The following is a 17034-nucleotide window of genomic DNA, read 5'->3' on the forward strand; positions in this document are numbered from 1 at the left end:
TGATCACGGTATAAGAAGTCTGAGGCTGCTATGATGACAGGAAGCCCAAGCCACATGGAGAGGCCATGTGGAGATGTTCTGTTCAACAGTCATGGCTGGTTCCAGCCTAGGCTCCAGACCTGCGTGATGAAGCCTTCGGGTGATTCCAGCTCCCAGCCAATTCAGTCATCCCCAGCACTGCAGTGCTCCCAACTGAGGCTAACATCATGAATCAGAGGTAAGCCATTCCTATTGTGCACCATCAGAATTCCTGATCCATCTGTGAGTATAGTAAATATGGTGGTTGTTTTACACTGTTGAGGTTTGGTGGTAGAGATAGATCTTTGGAACAGGGCCCGAGTAATACTAAGAAAATATCTGAAATGGTTGTTTGGTTCTACTAGTAAGCTTTATCTAACGTTTTCATACTGAATATTCAACTGTCTGCAGTCTGTTCCTCAACTTCTCAGGAGCCAACGGGAAGGAGGTTTTCATAGCTTTCACTCTGATAAATACTGTGGTTTATAAGTACCGCGCGCTAACCGATTGCGCCACTGGAGCTCCTACTGTGGTTTATAAATAATCCTTGGTTGTACTGTGCCTGAGGGCTAAAGCACCAAAAGAAGTTTGCTAATGTTATGATCTGACAGATTTGCCTTTGAAAATGAAGTTTCCAACTTACTGAAAATGAAATTAATGTCAGCTGATTACCTATTTCACAGTGGTTTAAAGTTTTGGGTGAATATGAGTCAGATTTCCAAAAATGGGAGAATAGAATTTTATCTATGTTGTCATGGAAGCAGAGAAACCTGAAACCTGGTGTCTTCCCAAATTGCCCATCACATAACCAATCACACAGGAGCAGTGTTGTACACAGGAATATGCTTCTTTAATGATCTAAATGACATAGTTCCCAAGCACTCATTCTGCTTAGGGTTGTTGGCTCTTTGAAAATATCTCAAATATCCCTCCCTGACTGCGTAAATGTCTTAAATGTGTATAAAACACGAGAATGGCAATATGAAGGAACAATGTGGAAGTGATACTACAGTTGCATCATCAATAATTGAATAACTATCAGCTCTCCCATTTCTTTGTGTGTTTAAGAGATCTGTGCTCTTGACAGGTGTGACCACTACTGAAATGTTTGTTTCAGCAGCAAAAATCACAGATGCTTTTAGAAATTTCTCTGTTACTTACTATATCTTCTTAAGCCTTTCCTTAAATTGCATTGTTGATGTACTCATAAGGATCTCAGAAAGAGGTTCCATTATGGTGATAGGAATAATCATGTCCTTGCTTTGAACTAAATCACCTGACCAGAAAACACTACCCCTGTTCTTCAGGACGATTTCTTTTTTAAAGCACCGACTGCCTTTCTGAGGGCATAATTCAGTGACATACAGGTTTCGCTGACAACACAATTATCATCCGAGTGAAGGGTGCTTGTTTAATTTGGCTCTAGACCCAAACTCCCTTGTTGGCTTGGTAGGACATGTTTCTTTCCTACTGCCCCGGCTTGAGGAATACTTAAGTCTTTCTTTCATCTTTTTAGCCATACCTGTCACACATGTCCTTACGGAACCAGGTTATTTCAATGACTAGCAAAAATATAAAATTCAACTAAAGTCATAATATGCTCTAACTTATTATCTTTTTCAAACTGTTTGAGGGGCTACAGAATAAGTTATGAATACGTAGTAGTGACTTTTCCTATTATTGCAAACAAGTCAGGTCAAATGCATTTATAGAGAGATGAGAAATGATCATTAGGAAATGACAATTTTCAAGAGATATACTAGATTTCATACTCCATCAAGACTGTCATTTTTGGAGATAATGCATTCAAAGAATGTCTTTGTTCAAAACATTCCTGAAAGCCACTCACTCCTCTTCCTGGGCTCCTGCTATACCCATATATGCCACCACTTTTCAGTATGTATTTAATTGTTTGTGAGAATGTCTGTCTTACCCTAAGATTGTCAGCAGCTTAACAATAAGAACTCAAATTGTCTATTTATCTTATATCTCTGGTGTCCAACATAACACTTGGCAACACAGTAGGTACTCAATACTTATTGAATGTAACTCATACATTTGTTTGTAGGTTGTCGGTGTTGGCAAAGTTTCATCCTTTGAAGGTAGATTTACTTTTTGAAAACAGTTAAAAGTGATTGAGTCAAGTATGAAAAAAGAAGCCACAATACTATTCAGTTTGCTTTTCTTTTTTTAAAAAATATATTTTATTGATTTTTCACAGAGAAGAAGAGAGAGGGATAGAGAGTTAGAAACATCGATGAGAAAGAAACATCGATGAGCTGCCTCTTGCACACCTCCTACTGGGGATGTGCCCACAACCAAGGTACATGCCCTTGGCCGGAACTGAACCTGGGATCTTTCAGCCCGCAGGCCGATGCTCTATCCACTGAGCCAAACCGGTCAGGGCACTACTCACTTTTCTTATGTGCACTGGAAACCAGAACTTAGGCCAATTCTGAAAAGGAAGTTTACTGTGGTAAACAGACAGGCTCTTAAGGTGAATTATTTGAAAACTAACACTCGGATGTAGAATTCTCGTATGGTTCTTAAAAATCATTGTTTAGGATTTCTAAGTATAACTCTTCTGAAAAAAATAAAAAAAGCTTCTAAAACTAAACTCTTTGTTTTCTGCAGCAGTAATTGTGTGTGTGTGTGTGTGTGTGTGTGTGTGTGTGTGTATAAGAGATACAAAATCATTTATATCAATGTTTCTTAAGTGGACATTTAAATATGGATAGACTTCATATTTTGGCAATCTGTGATGTTGTAAAAGTGACTGAAAAGATTTAGCCTTTCCATTTTGGCTTCCTGTTCCACATCCTTCCTGTTTCACCACATTGCAGCCTGAAGCAAAGCACCAGTATAGATAGAACTAGAAAGAGCAACCTTGTTCTTTTCCCTGGCTCACACCTTCCTGTGGCAGTAATTACGTGCAGTGGTGCAATAATCCCTTCCCTAACGCCTATGGCAGTGATTTTCAATCTTTCTCATCTCATAGCACACATAAACTACTAAAATTTTGCAGTGCACCAAAAAATATATTCTATTTTTTGCCAATCTTACAAAAAATAGGTATAATTTGATTCATTCACATCAGAATTGTTGTGTTGGCTGTTGTCGTTTTTAAATTTGACAAAGGAAAAGAGGTAACTGCACTGACTGGATACTCAGGTATTGAATGTTTTAAAAATCCTGGCGGCACACAGGTTTAAAATCACTGGCCGATGGAATTCAGGAGAAATGTAGTAATGAGGACAGTGTTAAAAGATAGCCTGGATCAACTAAGAGGAAAGTGATGCCCAATGTAAGGTTGGAAGGAAGCTATGTTGAGGATAAGCATTACTGTGGATTAGCTAGAAGCAGGTGACCGAGGCCCGAGGTGACACCATTAATGCGATTCAGTGCTGACATGTGGCCTCCCTCTACACCCAGCATTCTTTACTAAATATTTAATTTATTCAATGCTAACTTTTAATCCAAATAAAAGTATTGCAAATCTGATAGAATTAAAATTTATTCTTTTTAAAAACTGATGTATAACATATATAGTAAAGCATACATATCATTTACGAATCAAACTACCTTTCTAATGGCTAAAAGCAAGTAATTCCCTTCTCTGATAACTTCCAAAAGGAAAAGTTAATGACATCACTTTTAGCTTTAATATCAATTACTTCAGGAACAAGAAGAAAAATCTGTACAAATTTAAACCCCAATATTGACAGTTAAGTAAAAAGAGGTTGAAAATCAGAAAACAGTATTTTTTTTTTTATGATCATGTGCAAAAGAGACTTTATGTAGTGCTTGTAAAATAACAGGAACAGAGAAATGAATACTGAGCACTTCAAATCGAGCTGCATGCTACATTTAACAGAGAGAGAAAGCACACTCTCTCGGAATTCTTATAAAGGCACTAATTCCATTCACAAGGGCCCCACCCTCATGATCTTACCAATCCTAATTATCTCCCAAAGGAAGGCCCCATCTTCTACTATTATCACATGAGGACTTAGGGTTTCCGTATATGATTTTTGGAGGGGCACAAACATTTAGTTCATAACAGACACAGAGCACCATTTTTTAACCATCAGAAAGACAATCTATTAGTAATTCACTCCAATGTCTACTAGCACCAAAGTGGCTGCAAAAATTATTTATGCTCAGCTAATCTACACTAATAGAGGAATATGCAAATTGTCCGGGACTCCATCACAGAAACGTCCAACAGCAAGCTGCATGGGGTAACCAGGCTGGCAGGGGGGTGAGTAAGAGACGACCAAATGACTGAATAGCAGGCTGTGTGGGGCGACCAGGCTGGCAGCGGGGTTAGTGAGGGATGACCAAATGACTGAACATCAGGCTGCGTGGGGTGACCAGGCCGGCAGGAGAGGCAGTTAGGGGAGACCAGGCTGGCAGGGGGGGCAATTAGGGGTGACCAGACCAGCAGAGGGGGGCAGTTGGGGACGACTAGGCCGGCAGGGGGGGAAGTAAGGGGCAATCAGGCTAGCAGGGGAGCAGTTAGGGGTGATCAGGCTGCAGGCAGAGGCGGTTAGGGGTGATTAGGCTGGGGGGGGGGGCGGGCGGCGGGCAGTTAGGGGTGATCAGGCAGGCAGGCAGGTGGGCAGTTAGAAGCCAGTGGTCCTGGATTGTGAGAGGGATGCCTGACTGCTGATCCCGGGGATCAGGACTAAACCGACAGTCGGACATCCCCTGAGGGGTTGTGGATTAGAGAAGGTGGAGAAAGTGCAGGGTGGGCTGAATAACATTCCACTGTACACATATATCACATTTGCTCATCCATTTATCAAATGACATTTTGATTATTTCCACCTTTTAGCTATTGTGAATAATGCTGGTACAATCATGGTTATACAAATATTTCTTTGAGACTCTGCTCTCAGTTCTTTTGGGTATATACTCAGAAGTGGAATTGTTGATCATATGGTAATTTTATGTTTAATTTTTTGGGGGGAACAGCCATACAAGGTGCATTTTACAATCTCATTCCTCATGATGCTTATAATATACTTTTGGCTGTGGCTTACCATCCATTTCTCACTGTGCTTAATCACAGGAATGTGGTTATGTCAGATGGAGTCTCATTATGCCAGGCACACAGGCTAATCAATTTCCTTTACTTCTAGCCACACATCACAGTGTCTCAGGTAGAAACAAGCAAGCTAAGTCTGAACACAAACCATAAATGATGATTCAGCTACATAAATAGAACTGCTTACTGGGCTAATCTGAGGACACCAGCACCGTCCAGGAGATGATTACTGAGAAAATCTGAAGAGCCTATAATTCGTAAAGGCACCTATAAAACCTCTGGACTCTCCTGAAATTTATAGCACCTGCTTACTCCACCTTCTCCGGGGCTACCATGTGTGGCAGCATAGATGTACAATGTGGTCTGACCCTGTTTCTAAACTTGTAGCTGTAATCTACTGATTTCCTTCCTTTGTTGACATCCCTACCTAGCTCAGTTTTCCTGTCCACTCATTCCGCTGCCAGCATTTTTAGGCCTTTCAGCATCCATGCTACTAACCTTGCAAACATGTTGGCTTATACATATCCTCAAATCAGATGATTCTCATTGCCTACTAATGTCCCCTACCTTTAAGTTGCAGCTTGAATCTCACTGACACACCCAAGCCCCTGACCTTCATTCAATCTCCCAACCTTCTGCTTTTCTCAGTCTGTCATCCTCAAGCTTGCTCTTCCTCCTTAATGAGTCCTCCTATTGACTGGTCCCTCTCAGCAGGGGCCTGGTGACTTGTCACTGCAGTGATGCTTGCCTGGGTAACCCTGCCTCATCAGACTTCTACTGCTGCATTCTCCTTGCCAATCTCTCTATCTGTTCCCGAATGTTGCAAAATAGGACTGGCTATTTGCTGATTCAACTTTAACTTTGCCATGTCTGTTGCCCTTATCTTCATTCCCATTCTTTTTGTTTTGTTTTGTTAATCCTCACCAGAGGATATTTTTTCCATTGAATTTTTAGAGAGAACAGAAGGAAGGGCGAGAGAGAGAGAGAGAAACATCAATGAGTGAGAGACATGATGACTGGTTACCTCCGGCATGTGCCCCAACCTGGACTGAGATGAAGCCTGCAACCGAGGTATGTGCTCTTGTCTGGAATTGAACCTGAGACTCTTTAGTCTGCAGGCACTGAGCCAAACTGGTTAGGGTTTCATTCCAAATCTTAATGTACTCCCCTCACTTTCTCCACATCTACTGTCACAAATCCTTTTCATTTTCTCTTCTCAGACAACACACATCAATCTTACAACCCTAAGTTTATACAGAGTTTTGCTCTTTACATTTTTAAAAAGGATTGGGACCATGTAAAATGAATGAATTTTCATGAAAAAAGGAATTGTTTATATATTTGATTACATAATTATAAGTTTTTACCAGCTCAAAACACAAACCAGATTGAAAGATGAATGACAACGTAGGAAAAAGAAAATGTGAGCTTCAATTTCTCCCTTTTTGCCTCAGAATTATCCTATATGTCTTTTTATCTATTCTATTCTCCTTCCCTTCTCTCCTGCTCTTTGCTACCAAACTTCTCTTCAACATTTAGTGCCTCTGTCTCTGGACCACTAGCTTGCTCTGCGGATTCTGTTCTCTCCCACTGAAGTTGCTCTCAGAATTACAAATGGCCCCCTGGCTGCCTCTCCCAAGAAGGCTTCCTGCTGAGCCGCTCGGTAAGTAATGGATATGGCCAACATCATGCCTCAAAACTCCCTCGAATGCTCTTGGGCTCTTCTCTCTGCCTGCTCCCTCTAGGCAACACAGTCCAGTCTCAAGGTTTCTTCACCTTTCATCAGATGACTTCCAAACCTGAATATCCTATTCTAATTGGCTTTTAAGCTCTCGGTCTGTATTTGCCAACATTTGCTGGATGTTTCTAGAAGTTTTAAGGCTGGCATCTTAGACTTGGTAGGTTCAAAAGAGAACATTTCCTTTTATCATATGGGTCTTCTTTATTCCTTACTGCTAATGTCATTCTTACTGATCAAAGCAACACACACACACACACACACACACACACACACACACACACACACCCATATAAACACAAAGTCACACTGATATAACATGCGAACTTTACACATAAAATGGCAGCTCAGATTGAGGACCAAAGTGTTGACCAGGAATCAGCTACTACCTACTGCAGATCCTGATAAACTCAGGTACCTGTATTCTTGTTCTTTGCTATTAAAACTGAGTTGGGTATTAATTAATGTGACATTTCTGAAACCCTAGGATGCTGTGTACACATAATGAATACCTGAATTAAACCAAGAGCGTTGTTATTTTCGGCTGAAGTATATGTGCAGTCATTGGTTTTGTGATGACTACTTTTGCAATTTTTAGCTACTCTTTATGGCAGGGGAGGGGAACGTCTGGACCATGGGCCATATAAAGCCTGAGAAATCATTTGGTCTGGCCCTGCCAACGCATTAGGAATGAGTTAATAAAATATACCAGGCTAATTTTTAAGTTGATAATTTTGTATGGCCCTCGAATGTTATAAATATCCAAATGGCCCCTGGCAGAAAAAGGTTCTCCACTTAGTGAATGATTTTTAAGTTGGTTAAGAAAATATAGTTTAGCTTTCATTCAATGCTTAAATGTTTAGCAAAGGTCAATTTTTAATATATTTTTATTGATTTTAGAGAGAGGAAGGGGAAAGGATAGAGAGAGACATAGATAAGAGAGAAACATCAATCAGCTTCCTCCTGCACTCTGTAAGCTGCATGCCCCCCTACTGGGGATCGAGCCTGCAACCCAGGCATAAGCCCTTACTGGGAATCAAACCAGCCACCTCTTAGTTCATGGGTGGACTCTCAACTGCTCAGCCACATTGGCCGGATTAGCAAAGATCCATTTTAAAGTTGTAATTATTGGATATACAAGATTAATAAATAGGTCATTAAACTGAGAATAAACTTACCCATGACCATAGGCCCCCTGGATATTAAAAGGCATTAAATACCTTAGAGCAGTGATGGCGAACCTTTTGAGCTCGGCGTGTCAGCATTTTGAAAAACCCTAACTTAACTCTGGTGCCGTGTCACATGTAGAAATTTTTTGATATTTGCAACCATAGTAAAACAAAGACTTATATTTTTGATATTTATTTTATATATTTATATGCCATTTAACAAAGAAAAATCAACCAAAAAAATGAGTTCGCATGTCACTTGACACGCGTGTCATAGGTTCGCCATCACTGCCTTAGAGGTATGAAATATGTGTCTTTATTTAGCAGCTCGGAGCCATGGCTTTGTCTAGGAAATCCAGATCCTCAGAACCACCCACTAGGCAGCGGTTCTCAACCTGTGGGTCGCAACCCCTTTGGCGGTCGAACGACCCTTTCACAGGGGTCGCCTAAGACCACCCTGCATATCAGATATTTACATTACGATTCATAACAGTAGCAACATTACAGTTATGAAGTAGAATCGAAAATAATTTTATGGTTGGGTCACAACAAGAGGAACTGTATTTAAAGGGCCAGAAGGTTGAGAACCACTGCACTAGAGTATGTGTATTTTAAACAAGTGGTTCTGAGATATGATCTATTCAAGAACCACTGTTTAGATTCTGCCTTTAACCAGTGTGGAAAAATAAAGTACAGTAACTAGAGTGGCCATGTTTGCTTGTCATCAATGGGCCTTCTATATTCCTTAGTTTAAATGCACCAATTTTCAAGGAAGCCATAACCTAAGAGAATATTTAATCTTACAGAGAGATTTTTATTGTGAAAAGATTGAGTCTGCATGTATACTTTATTTTTATAATCTAGGAATTGCCACATACAGTTGTAGAGACGATAATGAAAGCATAAATCTTAGATCCTAAGAGCAAATACCTGGCACACACATTATTTCATTACTAAAAGGCTTCTCTTCCTCTCTGCCTTTCCTCCCCTAGTTTAGTCTCCATGTGAGAGATGTGAACCTACAGCTAATTTGCCTTTATTTAGAAAGGCATTTGAGAATGGTATTTCTTGTTGGGTAATGCCTCCAGGAAAGAGAAAATACATGCTGCTTTGGAATTTCTGCCCTTTCCCATGATGTATAAAGGAAAGGCTCCCAGCGCTTTCCACCCTCTATGGCAGCGGTTCTCAACCTGTGGGTCTCGACCCCTTTGGGGGTCCAACGACCCTTTCAAAGGGGTTGCTTAAGACCCCTGGAAAACATATATAATTACATATTGTTATTGTGATTAATCACTATGTTTTAATTATGTTCAATTTGTAACAATGAAAATACATCCTGCATATCAGATATTTACATTACGATTCATTACAGTAGCAAAATTACAGTTATGAAGTAGCAACGAAAATAATTTTATGGTTGGGGTCATTTCTCATCTTTTGTCTATGTAACTAGAAATACACAAAAAAGGCAGGAAAAAAGAATCTGACAACTGGATCTTATTTAAGGTTCTACTTGAGTTGTTAAGAATAGTAAGAATCACCCTAGCCTAGCTGGTTTGGCTCAGTGGATGGAGCGCTGGCCTGCAGACTAAAGGGTCCCAGGTTCAATTCCAGTCAGGGCACATGCCCAGGTTGCGGGCTCGATCCCCAGTAGGGGGCATGCAGGAGGCAGCTGATCAATGATTCTCTCTCATCATTGATGTTTCTATCTCTCTCTCCCTCTCCCTTCCTCTCTGAAATCAATAAACTATATTTTAAAAAAGAACAGTAAGAATCAATCCTGGCCCTTGTAGCTCATTGACTGAGAGTCATACCATGCACCAAAAGGTCACGGGTTCAGTTCCAGTCAGGGCACACGCCTGGGTTGCGGGCTCCATCCACAGTAGGAGTCGTGCAGGAGGCAGCCAATCGATGATGCTCTTTCACATGGATGCTGTTTCGTTCTCTCTCTATCCCTTCCTCCTCTCTCTCTAAAATCAGTAAAAAATTTAAAAAAAGAATAATAAGAACCAAAGTATTATTTTCTTTTCTTGTGTATCAAGAATTTTTATGGAAGGGATTAAAAATAGTCAATTTTCTTGTCTTGAGACTTGCCTGCATTGAAGACAAATGATTTTGCAGATATATTTTCTTAAATGTCCACATTGTAGGCACTGTCTCTTTTAAAGAATAAAGTTATACTTTTCTTTTTCCTCTTTAAAAGGCAATAGGGATTAAACAACCTGGTATTCACACTTCTATTAAGGCTTGATATTACTCTGTGGAGTTGCTGTTAAAAATCCTATAAACACAAAAAGGAATTGCTTTACATGTAATAAAGATCAACCTTATTAACATTTTAATAAACTAATTTAAGCCATCTGGTGTTTAGAAAAAGGATCTGGTTCTCCTAAGAAAATAAACAAGATATAAATAACTCTTGAGTTCATGGGGTATTTTTTTTTCTTTAAAGGAAAATGACTTTCCTTTGATCATATACCTTGGATTCTAACATTCATTCATTCACCCACCCATCAAATCCTGCTGAGCACCTTCTGTGGGTCAGGCACCACTCTAGGTTCCAGTGTTAAAGAAACAACCTTTGCCCTTAAGGCACTTCCAGAGGGCAATAAGTAAACAGACGATCTGTGCAGAAATCAGCAGAAAAACAGGGAGCTGAAAATAAGGCAAGTGGCACCTCCTATTAAACCTCGAAAGGCCCTTCCCTCAGGATAAAGCTCAAGTGTGGGTTGCAAGGTCTCAGAGGTCTCTCGTTCCTGCTTATCTCTGCAATTTATCTCTACAAGCCCTTATCTCTGGTGACTAGTGCTCTTGCCTTCACAAAGCTAACTCCTACTTGCTCCTTGGCTAGTGTGAAGCCTTACCTCAAATTGTCCCCTCCTCCTCACCTCCTGGCCTGAGGGCTGTGTCTGTCTAAAGGCCACTGAATTCCTAATGCCTGGGTGAAAGTGTGGCACAAAGGATAAATATTTGTTTAATGAATGAGTGAATGGGTGAAGGAACAGAGGAAGCTGTGTGTGCGGGTGACTGAGCAATGAATGCATGCCTGCCTTGTACTCAGGGCAGCAGGGATGGAAAGCTGACTGAGCCAGCAAGGTAGGGTGGAGGGAAAGAGCAGGCATTTAAAATGGCTACAAAGGGAATTTTCCCAGGACACAGCCTGCCTCTCTGAAACAGTCTAAGCTTCTGGAGACATACCAACAGATATCGGGGAGATTTGAGTTTTGGTTTCAAATATCTCTGGCTAGAAATGAAAAGTGAATACAAACACACACCGACTTTGTCAGAGGTGATCTACATAGAGCCTACAGTACAACACCTGACACAACACAGGCCTCAATAAGGTAAACTCTAGTACCTAAAATGTAACACAAAACAGTACGATCTGGTTTCTGCCCATGAGAAACCCAGGGCCCAATAGGAGAAACAGGCTACTCAGAAGCTGACAGACAGTAAGTGGTTTCCTAAGGATCACAGGGCTGGTAAGTCCCAGATCTGAGATCTGAACAAAGGTTTATCTGGTTTTCATATCTGAGCTCAGGTGAGATGCAAGGATCTGAGACGGATCCGAGAGCTGTCTTTAAGGGGACAGATGTGCCATGGTGGTGGATGTAATCTCAGGGAGAGTGGCTGGTGATGGACTTGGAGACATGCCTATGCTTTAAAGGGACAGAGGAAGAGGGCCAGCCAGCAAAGGAACAGGACTGGCAGTGAGGAGTGAGATTCCAACAGCTCAGAGAATCTCCAAGAGTGGGGCCAGTCAGAGCTCAGATGCTGCTGAGATGTCTAACTGGACAAAGGCATACATGTTGCTTGTGGCAATCAAAAGTCTAGTTACTTTTTCAAGAGCCATTTCAGTTGGCATGGAAGTGGAGCTCATGGAAGTAGAGCTCATGTGTGTAAGCAACCGTGCAGAAGTGAAAAGGAAATGAGCTGGGCAGGAACTGGACCTGGAAACGCAGAAGCCAAAGTATTTGTGGCTGTGAGAGGCGGGAATGTGCTTTAAGGAGTCCAGTGAAGCCAGTGGAGAGGGAAAAGAAAGGGTTTAGGAAAGCAGACAGAAGAAGCAGGCTTAGCAAGGTTCCACAGGAGGAAACTGAGGTAGCTGAGAGCAAAGCAGAACCAGTAACTTTGGTAGAAATGATGGTGGCTTCTTTATGAGGTGAAATGGAAGAAATTGAAGCTATTCTGCCCTGGTAAGTTTGATTAAGACAAAAAATGTCTACTTATTAAACAGTATTGGAACAAGAGGCTATCATTTTAGAAAAAGTTAAGCTGAGTACTTACCTCCATTCTTATACCAAAATAAATTCAAAATGCATAAAAAATTAAACCTAAAAAAGTATTTTCGAAAGCACCAGAAGAAAATAAAAGAGCATTTTTGTAATCTTGGAGTGGGAATTTAACATGATGTAAAATTCAAAAGCAATAAAGTAAAATGCAGAGGCCTCCCATAAGGAACAAGGAGTCCAGGTCCCATACCAGAACTCCAGCCCAGGGTTTCAGAGCTGGGAAGAGAAGTCCCCATAACTTAGGGCTGCAAAAAGCAGTGGGGGTTGTGGCTCAGTGATATGGAGGCTGCTGGAGACCCAGGCAGTTCCTCTTAAAGGGCCAGCACACAGACTTACTTGGACTCAATCCCTTTGGGCTCCAGACTGGGGCGGAGGCTTGAAAGGAACCTGGGATATTTATTTATTTATTTATTTATTTATTTATTTATTTATTTATTATTTATTTATTTATTTATTTGGGATGACTCTATGGGAGTGTGGCTTCTCCTTCTCCTTCTCCTTCTCCTTCTCCTTCTCCTTCTCCTTCTCCTTCTCCTTCTCCTTCTCCTTCTCCTTCTCCTCCTTCTTCTTCTTCTTCTTCTTCTTCTTGTGACTTGCTTTACTGCAGGAGTCTGACACTGAACCAGGATTATCTTTGAGGTCTGCATGTACTTCCTGGAATTAAAGCTAGTGTCTGAATCTGCAGAATGGGCAGTGGATAAAATGGAATTTGTCGGGAACAGTGTGGCTTCTGGGTCCAGACTCTTATCTACTCTACAACACTGCTTCTCGGCTGGTCAGAGGACTGGCTCCACTCTGCTGTATGGATGCACAGAAGACATCTAACCTTGCTTGTGATGGTTTTCCAGGTATATGAGGACAGACCTCTTGGGCCTTTCACACTTGTCTCTTAAAAAAAAGTTAAACATCTTATATGTAGAATCTAATGAACAAAATAAACTGATGAACAAAATAGGTACAAAGACATGGATACATGGAACAGACTGACAGATCTCAGAAGGAAGGAGGGCAGCTGGAATAGATTAACCAAAGAATTTATATGCATATATGCACAGTCCATGGACACAGACAATAGTGCAGTGAAGGCCTGGGGTGGGGCGAGTGCCGGGTGGAGGGGGATAAAAGGGGAAGAATGGGGACATCTGTAATACTGTTAACAATTAAAAAAAAAAAAAGCCAAATGTTGTAAAGCCTTCAACTGCTTAACAAATGATGTGGATCTAGTTTTTGAATCCTGGGTCTCCATCTTGTTTGGGTTTGGTAAAGTTTGCCTCTGAAAGGTAGAATCTAGCCATGGACTTCAATAGGCCTGGGTTGAGTCCCAGCCAGGCAAAGTCACTGTTTGACTCTGGGCAAGTAAATTAGCTCATAAAGCCTCAACTGCCTCTTCTAAAAATTGAGGTGATAGCAGTTCCTTCTTCATAGGAGTCCTCACTATCCTTCCATCCAAATTTCTTCTCAGGAAGAGCCTTGGCACAGCACATCACTCTCAGGGAGACACATTAGCATTCATTTGGCTGGTGACGCTGAGCGTTATGAGAATGTGTTGTGCTGGCTTGGGAAATAGTTTTCCTATATGTTCACTGGATTCATAGGACACTTTAACAATATTATATGGTGACACTGACGCAACTCTTTATCTCTTGCTACACATTTCCCCCTTTCTCATAAAAGAAAAATCCTCATAACAATTTATAATACATCGAAATATTGATGGAAACCTTAAGCCCTAATGTCTGAAGATACCTGTGGGTATGATTTATTATAGAAGTTCCTGTGTTACAACTTAGCAATTAGGAAATATTGATAAATGCAAACACATTATTGATATCAATTAAAAAACACAAGATTGATGAGCCTCCCAGAGTGCTTTGACACAGGCAGTTAGAGAGTAATGCTCATCAATACACACCTAACCTGTATAAATACCGAGGGAAATCAGGCTGCTAGGAAACAAAGGATGCTTTCACATTAAAGTAAGATTATTTAAACAGATGAGCATCTACTCAACAGAAATATCTAACAGAACCTCAAGTAAATTCCTACAGAAAACCCCCAGAATGCTTACTAGTGATTTATGATAAGATAAATAAGGAAAATATTCAAGAGGTGTCAAAAAACATTGACTTGACTAAAGGGTGGCCCAAGTGCCTGAGTTAGTTGGACCCGACTATATAAGTGAAGAGTGTATGCCAAGCCAGAACCTAAGGAAAATGGCAGTTTTTAGGTATCTTCGAATATATTTTTAAAATGGAGGACTCTTATCCTCCCACAACTACATCCAAAATGCAACTAAACTCCAGAACAACCATCATTTAGAGTCACCTGAAATCTAGCTGAATCAAGTCCTACAACTAAGGACATAAAGAAGCTATACTGAAACTGGTAGGAGAGGCAGAGACACAGACTAGGCTGGTGGGATAAAAATTGGGAGGGATATCTCGGCTGCAGAGATTCCTCCTGACAAGCAAGAATTCTCAGCCCCATACAAGAGTCCCCAGTCCAGGGTTCTAGGATTGGGAAGAGAAGTACCCATAACTCTAGCTGTTAAAACTAGTGGGGATTGTGGCTGAGGGAGACAGAGGGCAGTTCCTCTTAAAGGTCTTGTGCACACATTTATTCAGACTTCCTCTGAGCTCCAGTGTTGGGGCAGTAGCTCAAAAGGCACCAAGTACATATGGGGAGAAACTAAAGTGTCTGCCATCAGGGTGAGAGCTGGAGGGGCAGCTTTCTTCAAGACAAAAGTGCTGGCAGAAGCAACTGTTCCTTTGATGAGCTCTCCCCACACAGAGCCAGCAGGCAAATTCCATATCTGAGACTCCATCAACCTTGCTCACACAGTTAGCAATGCCCTAGTGATTCCCTGAGACCCCACTCCACCAACTTGTAGGCCCACCGAGGCTGTTTCCAGTGGCTTTTCCATGTGAAAGGCCTGTCTTGGCTCATGCTTCAAACTTCCCTAAAAATCTCTCAAACAAGCAGCATCTGGCTTCAGCATGCCCTGTACCTCTCACTAAGTGGCCCTAGACCAGGGGTGGGCAAACTTTTTGACTCGAGGGCCACAATGGGTTCTTAAACTGGACCGGAGGGCCGAAACAAAAGCATGGATGGAGTGTTTGTGTGAACTAATATAAATTCAAAGTAAACATCATTACATAAAAGGGTACGGTCTTTTTTTTTTTTTAGTTTTATTCATTTCAAACGGGCCGGATCTGGCCCACGGGCCGTAGTTTGCCCACGGCTGCCCTAGACCCAGCACCAGCAGCAGCTGGTTGTGGTTTGCAATTTAGCCTCTCCTGGGCACCTCCAATCCCAGCACAAGTAGCAGTCATCTGCAGATCACTTTGTAGCTCAAGTCGGGTGGCCCTAGGCAGAACACTGCTGTAGCTGATCTTGGCATGTACTTCCTGGAAGGCCCCAGAAGCAGCACACCCTATGGACGGCTTTAGACCATGTTGAAGCATCAGCCAACCACCTCCACAGGTGACACACTCAAGGGGTAGACTCTATGGGCACCAGAGTTTGCTCAAGTAAGTCTTGCTATGTAGGGTGGGCCCCTGCAAAGCTGATCCTCCACTGTGGTTGCAGCCAGTCCTTGAAGCTAATGGGCCTTGTGGGAAATCCCTCCTATTGATGCACCAACAGCAATCAAGGTTCTACTCCAACAGGAGGGTGTACACTGCCCACATAGGTGGTGCACACCTGGAGCACCCAGCTCGGGTGAATCGTGAAGCTGTGCCACTGGACCCCATAGGACACCTACTACATTAGGCCACTCTAATTAGCCTGAAATATATATAAAAAGCACAGTGAGGCTGCCGAAAGAAACACATTCCAAATAAAAGAACAGAATAAAACTCCCCCCCCCCCCGCAAAAAAAACACAAACAACCCTGAACAAATGAAGACAAGATATCTACTGGATACAAAGTTCAAAACACTGGTTATAAAGATGCTCAATGAACTTAGGGGAAGAATAGATAAATTTAGAGAGTTTCAACAGCATAAAAAAAGGACATGGATACCATAAAAAAAGAGCCAGTCAGAAATGAAAGATATACTAATTGAAATGAAGAATAATTTACAGGAAATCAATAGTACAGTAGATGAAGCGGAGTATCAAAACAATGATTTGGAATATAAGGAAGCAAAAGCACTCAATCAGAACAGCAAAAAGAAAAAAGAATTAAAAAAAATGAGGATAGCCGAAACAGGTTTGGCTCAGTGGATAGAGCGTCGGCCTGTGGACTGAAGGGTCCCAGGTTCGATTCTGGTCAAGGGCATGTACCTGGGTTGCGGGCACATCCCCAGTAGGAGATGTGCAGGAGGCAGCTGATGGATGTTTCTCTCTCATCGATGTTTCTAACTCTCTATCTCTCTCCCTTCCTCTCTGTAAAAACTCAATAAAATATATATTTTAAAAAAAATGAGGATAGTGTTAAGGCGTTTCTGGAACAACTTCAAGCATACAAACATTTGCATCATGGGGGTGCCAGAAGGAGACGAGAGCAAGAAATTGAAAACCTTAAAATAAAATGATGGAAAACTTCACTAACCTGGTGAAGGAAATAGACATATAAGTCCAGGAAGTGCAGAGAGTCCCAACCAAGATGAACTCAAAGAGGCCCACACCAAGACACATAATAATTAAAATGCAAAATGTGAAAGAGAGAATCTTAAAAGCAGCAAGGGACAAGCAGTTAATTACCTACAAGGGAGAGCTCATGAGACTGTCAGCTCTTAACAGAAACTTTTCATGTCAGAAGGG

The 17034-nt window shown here is 41.5% G+C and overlaps 1 protein-coding gene across 2 annotated transcripts in view; it reads right to left on the bottom strand.

Moving 5' to 3' along the window:
• The window catches only part of LYRM4 (LYR motif containing 4), a 144701-nt gene that overhangs the window by 65178 nt on the left and 62489 nt on the right, over window positions 1–17034 (bottom strand). The window contains exon 3 of one of the 2 annotated variants that reach the window (XM_059688523.1): window positions 2299–2473. The exons of the other annotated variant lie outside the window; for it this stretch is intronic. Coding sequence (XP_059544506.1) covers window positions 2378–2473 — 96 coding nt within the window. The 3' untranslated portion in view covers window positions 2299–2377. Of the gene's footprint in view, window positions 1–2298; window positions 2474–17034 lie in introns of those variants that run through there. 2 annotated transcript variants of the gene reach the window in all.

Source organism: Myotis daubentonii, chromosome 3 (assembly GCF_963259705.1).
Source record: "Myotis daubentonii chromosome 3, mMyoDau2.1, whole genome shotgun sequence".
Classification (NCBI taxonomy): domain Eukaryota; kingdom Metazoa; phylum Chordata; class Mammalia; order Chiroptera; family Vespertilionidae; genus Myotis; species Myotis daubentonii.